The sequence below is a fragment of the Schistocerca piceifrons genome, chromosome 2 (genome assembly GCF_021461385.2).
Source record: "Schistocerca piceifrons isolate TAMUIC-IGC-003096 chromosome 2, iqSchPice1.1, whole genome shotgun sequence".
Lineage (NCBI taxonomy): Eukaryota > Metazoa > Arthropoda > Insecta > Orthoptera > Acrididae > Schistocerca > Schistocerca piceifrons.
The window spans coordinates 398,928,213-398,939,521 of record NC_060139.1 but is presented as its reverse complement, the minus strand read 5'-3'; the positions used below and the strand labels follow the sequence as shown (position 1 = coordinate 398,939,521).

Below are 11,309 nucleotides of genomic sequence, written 5' to 3'. Positions count from 1 at the left end.
TACTTCGAATTTTTTATTTAAGAGTTGTTCAGTGCACCACAGTTTGATTTGGGGGGGGGGGGGGGGGAGGGGAGTGTTAAAGTAAATAAATCAGAACTGTGTTTCCTAGGTTCTGTGTTGTGAATTTCTTTGCTCCTAAGAGTTTCTTTTATTTTCCAACCTTCTACTCTAGGAAGTTTTTGTTGTTGCTATGAGTCATCTTTTATATATTAAAGGAAGAAGATCACTATACCTAGAAGTGTTGTGCTCTTGCGATAAAATTAAATGCTAAGTTCACCCACAACAGTAGTGTTTGTCCTTTTTTTTAAATGTAAATTTTGATCGTTGTAATCCACGAAAAAGGTGTAAAGCCGATAATCAAGCAAAATAAACTCTTGATAGTAATTACCACACACCATGGGGTAACACCAATCAGCTATATATATTCGCTTGTTTCGATTTTCTATTATTACGAATCAGACTAGAAAGGGTCACACATCTGAAATATATAATTACATAAATATGATTTTAATGGTATAGGAAATATCATTAAAAAACAACCAATAATGATCGGTATTACCCTGTTTTACAGTAATATTAGGAACAGAAAGCTGGCTGAAACCTAAAAATGAGAGCAGTGAGATTTTTCGGGAAAATTTAAGTATATGTGGAAAGCATAAGCTAATAGGAAATGGAGGTGGTCACAGAGGGCAAGAAACTTAAATACACTTAGATAGAAATGTAAGCTGTATGTGAGATTGTATGGGCAAATCCACCTAGAAAGAAACTGAAGCTATATGTGAGACTGTATGAGCAAGACTCAGTCTCAGGGGTGGGCATAAAATGCTAACTGGCTCCTTCTATTGACTACTAGCCGCACCTCCAGATGGAACTGAAAACTTTAGAGAAAACCTCAGTCCGCTTGAATGTAAGTTCCGTAGTTATATTGTAATCATCAGTGATGACTTTAATCATCCAAAAATTAATTGAAAAAAATTACACTTTTTTTAGGGGAGGGTGTGTCAAGACATCTTGTGAAACATTAATAATGCCTTCTCTGAAAGCTACCCAGAAGAGGTAGATCCAATGGCAACAAAACGACCTGATCTCTTTGAAGATGTCGCACTGGAATTGGTATCAGTGAGTGTGATGCAACAGTAGCAACAATGATTAGCGAAGTACAGAGGACAACTGAAATATGTAGTAAGATGTATATGTTCAGTAAACTAGATAAAAAAAGCAGTAGTGTCATATCTCAGTGAGAAACTTGAAACTTTTAGCACAGGGCAAGAGCATGTAGAGGACCTATGGCTCAAGAGTTAAAGAATAGTTCATCATACACTGAATAGATATGTATCCAGTAGAACAGTTCATAATGGAAGGGACCCTCCATGGTATACAGTCGGTGTAAATAAAGTTCTAAGGAAACACAGGCTTCTGCATAGTAAGTAGAAGACAAAACATAGGACTATCGATAGAAAGACGATGAATGAAACGCTTTTGGCTGTCAAGAAAGCGATGCATGAAGTCTTTGATGGCAACTATAGTGGAACATTTTCTAATGACCTTTCACAAAACCAAAGAAATTCTGGTCATATGTAAAGGCTGTTAGTGGCACCAAACTTATGTGTCCAGTCAATCAAAATGAGACAAGAACTGGAAATGAGGGTAGCAAAGCAAAAGTTGAAACGCTAAACTCTGTTTTCAAATGTTCCTTTACAAAGGAAATCACAGGAGAATAGCCCCCGTTTAATGTTTGCACCACTGAAAAGATGAGCGCGATAAATTTTAGTGTCAGTGGTGTTGAGAAGCAAGTGACATTGGTAAGATCGAAAAAATATCCAGAAACCGATGGAATCCATGTCAGATTGTACAATGAATTTTCAGCCAACATAGCCCCTCTTCTGACTATAATCTATCGTAGACACTTAAAAAAAAAGAAAAAAAGTGCCCAGTATTTGGAAAAAAGTGCAGGTCACTTGTCTTTACAAGAAGGGTAGTAGAAGCGACCTACAAACCCGCCGTCCAATGTTCTTGATATCGATATGTCATATAATCTTAGAACATATTTTGATTTTGGAGCTCAAACGTAATGAGGTATCTCGAACAGCGTGGATTCCGAAAACATCGATCATGCGAAACCCAAATCCCACTTTTCTCACTTGGCGTATTGAAAGCTTTGGATCAAGGCATTCAGGTAGGCGAAGCATTTTTGATTTCCTAAAAGTGTATGACACCCATGCTTATTGTTAAAATACGACCATATGGGGTATGAAGCGAAATTTTTGACTGGTTTCAGGATTGTTTGGCAGGGAGGACGCAGCATGTTTATCTCGGATGGACAGTCATCATGAGATGCAGAAGTAACTTCGGTTGTGGGCCAGGGAAGTATATTGGAACCTATACGGGCAATATTAATAGTAATCTCAGACTTTTTGCGGATGGTACAGTTGTCTGTGACGAAGTACTGCCTGAAAGAAGCTGCATAAATATTTGGTGAGATCTTAAGATTTCGAAAAGGTCGTTTGTAAACTTGCTTAAAATGTTCGCTAATGTAAAATTGTACACTTCACAAAACGAAAAGACGTAGATCCTTTGACTGAAATGTCAGTAAGTCATAGCTGGGATCGGCGAACTCATACAAGTACCTGGATGTAGCACTTTGTACAGATACGAAATGGAATGATCACGTAGGATGTGTAAAACATGTTCAGCTGCAGACCCCTGGTTGAATACTGGTGAAATGGAATCAGTCTACAAAGGAGATTGCTTACAAATCACTCATGCGGTCCATTTTAGGCTATTGCCCAAGTGTGTAAGACCCATACTCTCTGCTACGCACTTCACTGTGGTTCGCAGAGTACGTATGGTGTAGATGCGGACTACATACATCTCCGAAGGCAACGAATTTTTCCTTGGAACTGCTTTCAGCCATCCACAGTACTTGTCAGTATGTTTTGGGAACAGAAACGCCGTGATGAAGGTTTTATGACCGCTGGAACGATAATGGGTTGAACATTGGGAAACAAAACACTTGTCTTCCATTTGAAAAACATCATGCAGTTAATAGTATTACACGATTCCTGTATATAACACACTCCTCTTTACTAACATGTTACATTTTACTGGTACAGTCTGCTAGAACTGCATCAGTTTACTAACCCGTCTTCTCACACTGTGTTCTCGTCATTAAAGAATGTAGATTAGGTAATGAGCACATTGGCACAATCGATGGTGGAACATGTGTTCAATAAAACGTAGATATCGATGTGTGGACATTTGTGTCAAAGATGTTAAGTAAATCGATACAGTTGCAATTAGAAAGTAGACGTACCAGCACTGTCAACAAATTTATGTTGTTTATTTGTGTGAATTATGTTGTGTGTGTTTAGTGTTTTGCCGTGTGATAACAACCTGTAAGAGCAGAAATTAGGAGGAGACGCCTCCGTGATGTCGCTTGGATGTAACAAGATTCTCTCGTGAGTATATTTGTTGTCATATTGAACACTTGTTTTTGAAGATTGTATAAAGACAAGCCGAGAGTCTTCAAAACATCTCTGCGACACAAGACTAGTGTTAGCGAGAAATTGCGTCACTAACATTTGATCAGCTTCCTTTGTTGGAAGGTTTCTAGCATGAATAATTTAATGTGAGAATATTACTGTCCTTTAATTAAGTACCTTAGAAGACAAAAGATGTCAGATACTTGTCCGGGTATTATTGGCCTCGCCATATTGCATAGAAGAAAGTTACTAAACAAGATATGAAAATGCCTAAGAGACTGCCGTCGTCCTAGAGAAACCGTGTCGAAGCTTTAAAGCACTGGCCGTGATTTCCTTGATTGTCGGGAAGGCCACATTTCTCGATGTTTTCTCATCATTGCGCGTCTCAGCTAATGAACCATTTGTGATTACCTTACTATTTGCGAATGTATTCTACAATAAAACAAATTGATTCTAACCTTTTGCGAAAATACTATGTTGGTTACTGAAAACATCAGGCTTTTCATTATTTTCTAAGCTAATAACTATTTTTACCGTAGGATAGTCGTGTCATACAGCGAAGTAAAAACGATATAATTTGAAGTTCAACTAAGATGAAGTAAGATTGTAGGAATAGTAGTGCTTTTGTGCTTAGGGCAGTATTTATTTATATGAACTAAAGACCATGTGAACTATATGAAGGCTTCTGTTTGTAATGGTCATTTTGCATACGTTTCCTGTTCTCCATAGATAAAAAAATTATTATTCCAAATGAACTTTCTTAGTGAAATGACTGTCATTATCAAAATGACTTCTGAAATTCTTTGTTATCTGTTGACCAATCTGTGCGTAACATATAAGTTGTAGACGAGTTTTGCTGTATGGATGGAAAAATAACTGACACTTGCTAAAGTAGAGATTATATAAAATGCAGACTGGCACTTATATATATATATATATATATATATATATATATATATATATATATATATACACACACACACACACACACACACACACACCACCTGCTGAGTAGATTTTTTTTTTATCTATCCCGTTATATTTAGGAATAAACAAGATGACCCACTAAAAGGCAGAACCGCTGTATTGTTGGTTGGTACACAAGTGAAAGGTACAGAGCGTGCTTTTCCTACAAGCTTCAAGAAGGAAGTGCATTCTGAAAGCAAGCCAGCCTCTGTACCTTTTGTTTGTTTACCGATAGAAGATGTAGCACTTATACCTTTTGGTGAGTCGTCTCCTTCATTCCTAAATAATTCATAATTATCAACCTGTACTTTCCATGCAACTGTATTGTTGTTGTTGTGGTCTTCAGTCCTGAGACTGGTTTGATGCAGCTCTCCATGCTACTCTATCCTGTGCAAGTTTCTTCATCTCCCAGTACCTACTGCAAACTACTTCCTTCTGAATCTGTTTAGTGTATTCATCTCTTGATCTCTCTCTATGATTTTTACCCTCCATGCTGCCCTCCAATACTAAATTGGTGATCCCTTGATGCCGTAGAACATGTCCTACCAGCCGATCCCTTCTTCTAGTCAGCATCACCTGACTTAATTCGACTAGGCCTACATTCCATTATCCTCATTTGGCTTTTGTTGATGTTCATCTTATATCCTCCTTTCAAGACACTGTCCATTCCATTCGACTGCTCTTCCAAGCCCTTTGCTGTCTCTGACAGAATTACAATGTCATCGGCGGACCTCAAAGTTTTTATTTCTTCTCCATGGATTTTAATTCCTACTCCGAATTTTTCTTTCATTTCCTTTACTGCTTGCTCAATATACAGATTGAATAACATTGAGGATAGGCTACAACCCTGTCTCACTCCCTTTCCAACCACTGTTTCCCTTCCATGTCCCTTGACTCTTATAACTGCCATCTGGTTCCTGTACAAATTGTAAATAGCCTTTCACTCCCTGTATCTTATCCCTGCCACCTTCAGAATTTGAAAGAGAGTATTCCAGTCAACATTGTCAAAAGCTTTCTCTAAGTCTACAAATGCTAGAAACATATTTTTGCCTTTCCTTAATCTGTCTTCTAAGATAAGTCGTAGGGTCAGTATTGCCTCACGTGTTCCAATATTTCTACAGAATCCGAACTGATCTTCGCTGAGGTCAGCTTCTACCAGTTTTTTCATTCGTCTGTAAAGAATTCACGTTAGTATTTTGAAGCCGTGACTTATTAAACTGATAGTTCGTTAATTTTCACATCTGTCAACACCTACTTTCTTTGGGATTGGAATTATTATTATTATATTCTTCTTGAAGTCTGAGGGCATTTCGCCTGTCTCATACATCTTGCTCACCAGATGACAAAGTTTTGTCAGGACTGGCTCTCCCAAGACTGTCAGTAGTTCTAATGGAATGTTATCTACTACCTGGGCCTTGTTTTGACTCAGGTCTTCCAGTGCTCTGTCAACTATATTATTTAATCAAAATATAATTATTTTCATTGAAATATCCCTGTAACTTGAATTTTCCCAAAAAAGGATTACACAACTCATCTGCGAATGGAAATATGCAGAATAAACTGTTTTTAAAAAAGCTCTTATTGTAGTAATAATGAATTCTGCACAGATAGCCAAGCCAAAGTGCTTCATTAATTCTACTCAGTGAATTTTCCAGTTGAGATTGTGATCTGCCTATAACCTGACAAACTCAACACGTTCTACTTCTTGTATTTCTTTGTTTGAGAAATTTGTTTTGATAGCTTCTGGAGTTCCATGAAAAATACTGAACTGCATGTACTGAATCTTGTCAAAATTTAATGATAATCCATTTGTCTTGTACCTTTTAAGAATTTTGTTTGCCATTTCATCTGTTTCTGTATGTATTCTTGGTCTGATGTCAATACCAGTGTCATCTGCAAAAGGAACGAATTCTGCTTATTGTATACTTGACAGAAGATTGTTTATGTGTATTAGGAACAATAGAGGACCTGAGATTAAGCCTTGGGGAACCCCATACGTGATCTCTCCCCATTCGAATTATGTCCATGAACTAGGCCTATGTTGGTTGAATTATTAGATACAAATTTCTGCATTCTTTTGGTTAGATATGACTTTATCTACTGGTTGTCTAAATCAACAATCCCATAAAACTTCAATTTTTATAGGAGATTACTATGATTCACAAAGTCAAATTCCTTAGATAGGTGATAGAAAGTACCAACTGACACAGTTTTATTATTTGATGCGTGTAAAATCTAGTGAGTGAACATGTAAAAAACCAGATTTGTTGTTTGTTGAAGATAATGTTGTTCGTAGGGTAAGATACTATTCTAGAATACACCACCTTCTCAAAAATTTTGGAAATTTGTATCAGCACTAAAACAGGTTGGAAGTTATTGACATCTCTCTTATCGCCTCCTGAAAGAGGAGTTTAATAACAGCATATTTCTGTCTCTCTGGAGAAATGCCTTGAGTTAGTAATGCATTACGTATTTTGGATAAGACTGGGTGTATTATATGGGAACAAATCTTTGCTATTTTATTGAAAACTCCATCAAACCAGCTGAGGTTGTATTTTTGAGAGAATGTATAATTTTTTTAATTTCAGAAAGAGAAGTTGGTGATACTGTGATTTACACAGTTAAGATAGATGACAGAAAGTACAAACTGACTCTGTTTTATTATTTGATGCTTGTCAAATCCAGTGAGTGACCTTATAAATGCATGACGCGTTCATATGATTGAATTTAATGAGAATTACATTTTCAACATACTGTTGTGATTTTTCTCTTATTTGCTACCTGTGACTCATCATTTGTAGCTCTTCCATTCAGTTCAGTAGTGATGTTATGTTGTTCTGTGGCTGATTGTCCTGTTGGTCATTTCATTACATTCCATATAGCTTGAAGTCTGTTGACAAACTACTGATTTCCGACATTATGTGCGTTTTCCTTAAATTTTTGATAACCTTTTGTAGCAATTTTGAGTAGTTTTTGTAGTGTGCAACTACTGCAGGATCTCTACTTGTTCTTGCCAAAAGATACATTTCCCATTTCCTTTCACTAGATACTTTAATCGCTCTGGTTATCCATAGTTTTTTATATGGCTGTTTAGTGTCCTTTGTGATTAGCTTATTGAGAAAGCTATTTTCAAATAATGGTATGAATTTATCATGGAATGGATTACGTTAGTGTTTGGTTCATTATAAATTTCATCCCAGGTCATCTACTGTAAACAGTTCTTAAAGCCATTTGTCTTGCAGTGATTAATTTCTCTTACTGATTTCCACTGAGGAATATCCACACTTTTCTTAACTAATTGTGCATCATGATCAGAGAGAGCATTTGTTACTGGGTAAACCGTTATTTCCTTGACAAGTTTGTTTGCATGGCCATCCTCTGCAGCAAGTGCAGGAATATTTGTTTTGTAAATAAAAACTGCCTTTTCTTGCTGCACCATATTTTATTTCTCCCAGATGTGTTTCGCATTTTTTTTACTTTAAGGTGTCTTCAATTGGATGTGGAATAATGCAGTTTCATTTTGATATGTGTTATTTGTAGATTATGAAACAGTTCATATCCTGTTTTTTTTATGTAAATGAGTGATTACTTACAGTTCTTTGCGGTTTCGGTTGGCATAAGTGTTTCCTCTCATCTGGTCACATGTTGGAGGTTGCATACAAGTTTATTTATGAAACATGAGCATATTTTTCTGTTTCAAACTTTTTTCTCCACAGTTTTAATATTGTTTGCCCTTGTTGTAGTGGCACACTATTACTCTACTTTCTTGCTTTGATTTTAGCTGAAGAAAACATTATCAGTTAGAATTCTACAGCCTTTATCTACCCATATTGGAAAGTTAATTACTGAAATCAAACTGTAGGATCCAAATCAGATCATTTTTCCTATCAGAAACACGTAGAAAATCTACAGCTGAGGTCACCACAGACTATTAACTGTTTGCTGCTGTCTGACAGATAGCACAATAAGGAATCCATATTCCTCACAAACAGTTCACCATTTGATAATTCAATTGGGAGCACACCACAGAACTACTGGAGTCCCTAAAGGAATCTCTATTTGCAGTATGAATGTTGTCAGACATAGAGGATATAAAAATAAAGAAAATTGGTGTACTATGCTTACTTTCATTCTGTAATGTCATATGGGGTTACTTTTGGGGTAATTCATCAAGCCAAGCACAAATTTTTCAGGTGCAAAAATGTGTAATAATAATTATCTGTGGTGTGAACACAAGAACATCATGCAGAGGCCTGTGTAGGGAATTAGGGATATTAACTAATGCGACCCAGTATATTTATTCCTTAATTAAATTTATCAAATGTGTGCGAATTCCTAAGGAACCAAACTGCTGAGGTCATTGGTCCATAGAGTTACACACTGCTTAAACTAGCTTAGTCTAACTTATGCTAAAAACAACACACACACCCATGCCCGAGGGGGACTCGAACCTCTGGTGGGAGGGGCCACACAATTAGTGACATGGTGCCTCTAACTGCGTGGTCACTCCGCGCAGCTTAAATTTATCATTAAGATATATATCGCTTTTTCAAACCAGTACTCAGTTTGTGAAATCAATAGACCCTATTGGAAATAGGGAAAGATGCCCATTTTTCAGGAACACACATTTTCAGTAACTTGCTAGGAGCTGTAAAATGTTTGTTGATGTTGTGGTCTTCAGTCCAGAGACTGGTTTGATGCAGCTCTACATGCTACTCTATCCTGCACAAGCCCCTTCATCTCCGAGTAACTGCTGCAACCAACATCCTTCTGAATCTGCTTAATGTATTCATCTCTTAATCTCCCTCTATGATTTTAACCCCCCCCCCCCCGCCCCCCCCCCCCTCCCACACACACACACTTCCCTCCAGCACTAAACTGGTGATCCCTTGAGGTCTCAGGAGATGTCCTAACAACCAATCCCTTCTTCTAGTCAGGTTGTGCACACAAATTCCTCTTCTCTCCAATTCTGTTCGGTACCTCCTCATAAGTTACGTGATCTACCCATCTAATCTTCAGCTCTCTTCTGTAGCATCACATTTCAAAAGCTTCTATTCTCTTCTTGTCTAAATTGTTTATCGTCCATGTTTTTCTTCCATACATGGTTACACTTCATACACTTTCATAAAAGACTTCCTGACACTTAAATCTATATTTGATGTTAACAAATTTCTCTTCTTCAGAAATGCTTTTGTTGCCATTGCCAGTCTACATTTTGTATCCTCTCTACTTCGGCCATCGTCAGTTATTTTGTTGCCCAAATAGCATAACTTGTCTACTACTTTAAGTGTCTCATTTGTTAATCTGATTCCCTCAGCAATTTGGATTAATTTGACTACATACCATTATCCTCATTTTGCTTTTGTTGCTGTACACATATATCCTTCTTTCAAGACACTGTCTATTCCATTCAATGTGTCAATGGAAGCGTCCGATTCCACCTGTCTGCTTTGACCCATGACGTAAGGGTGTTGTGTGTGACGTCATTATGGCACGGAGTTTATAAGTTGGTTGTGTTTGTAGATGTTGTCTTGTTGTGTTTGTTGGTGGTGAGTAATTGTTTTATTGGGTCTATTTTTCTCGAATTGTAATGTTCTGTGTATTTATTGTGTATTGAATGCGTTTTAATTTACATAGGGATGTTTGGCTTATGAGTTTTTGAGGTGTTGTGGTTTTGTTTTTCGTAGTTGTAAGTGTTGTTTTATTTCGTAGCAATAGTTGTGGTTGACCTATAAAAGTCAAGGGAATTGACCGATTCCAATTTTTGTAGTTTTATATGTAGATATTGGTGATTTGGTATCGTCAGATGTGGTCAGTTGAAATGTCTGATTCCAAATTCCGTAGTTTTTGCTGTAGCGTTGGTGTTTTGGTATCGTTAGCTGTGGTTGACCTATATAGGTCAAGGGAAGTGTCCGATTCCTATAGATTTTGCAATTATTTTTTTGTTCACCATTTTATGCGTTTTGGGATCATGGTGTGTTTTTTAATTGTTATATTTGGCTTGTCCCCTCCCAAAAACCCCCTATTTCACGTGGTCGTACCATTAGTTTGATTGTATTTTATGAGGAACGTGTTATTGTCTTATTTATACGTATTTTCATGTTTGTTGCTGTGTGTATGTAGTGACATCATAGGCGCCATATTGGAGACACTTAGAATAGCCATTTCTGCCATATTGATGACATCATGGGTCAAAGCAGATGGGTGGAATCGGACACTTCTGTGATCCCCGTTCAACTGTTCTTCCAAGTCCTTTACCGTCTCTGACAGAATTACAAAGTCATTGGCAAATCTCAAAGTCTTTATTTTTTCTCCCTGGACTTTAATTCCTAATCCAAATTTTTCATTTGTTTCCTTCACTGTTTGCTCAATATACATATTGAATAACATTGGAGATAGGCTACAAATCTGTCTCACTCCCTTCGCAACCGCTGCTTCCCTTTCGTACCCCTTTACTCTTATAACTACCATCTGGTTTCTGTTCAGATAGTATTTTACCTCTGCCACCTTCAGAATTTGAAAGAGATTATTCCAGTCAATATTGTCACAAGCTTTCTCTAAGTGTACAAATGCTATAAATGAAGGTGTGCCTTTTCTTAACCTAACTTCTATCAGAAGTTATAAAGGCAGTATTGCCTCATGTGTTCCTACATATCTCCAGAATCCAAACTGATCTTCCCCATGGTTGGCTTCTTCCAGTTTTTCCATTTTTCTGCAAAGAATTCGCTTTAGCATTTTGCAACTGTGACTTATTAAAGTGATGGTTTGGTAATAGTCACACCTGGCGTCACCTGCTTTCTTTGGGATTGGAATTATTATATTCTTCTTGAGGGTATTTAGCCTGTCTCATACAACTTGCTG

At 37.2% G+C, this 11,309-nt stretch overlaps 1 protein-coding gene across 1 annotated transcript in view; it reads left to right on the top strand.

The window, feature by feature from the left end:
- Positions 1 to 3,292: 3,292 nt before the first annotated feature.
- Positions 3,293 to 11,309, top strand: part of LOC124776505 — a 138,183-nt gene continuing 130,166 nt past the window's right edge. The window contains exon 1 of the mRNA XM_047251526.1: positions 3,293 to 3,458. Coding sequence (XP_047107482.1) covers positions 3,430 to 3,458 — 29 coding nt within the window. The 5' untranslated portion in view covers positions 3,293 to 3,429. The remainder of the gene's footprint in view (positions 3,459 to 11,309) is intronic.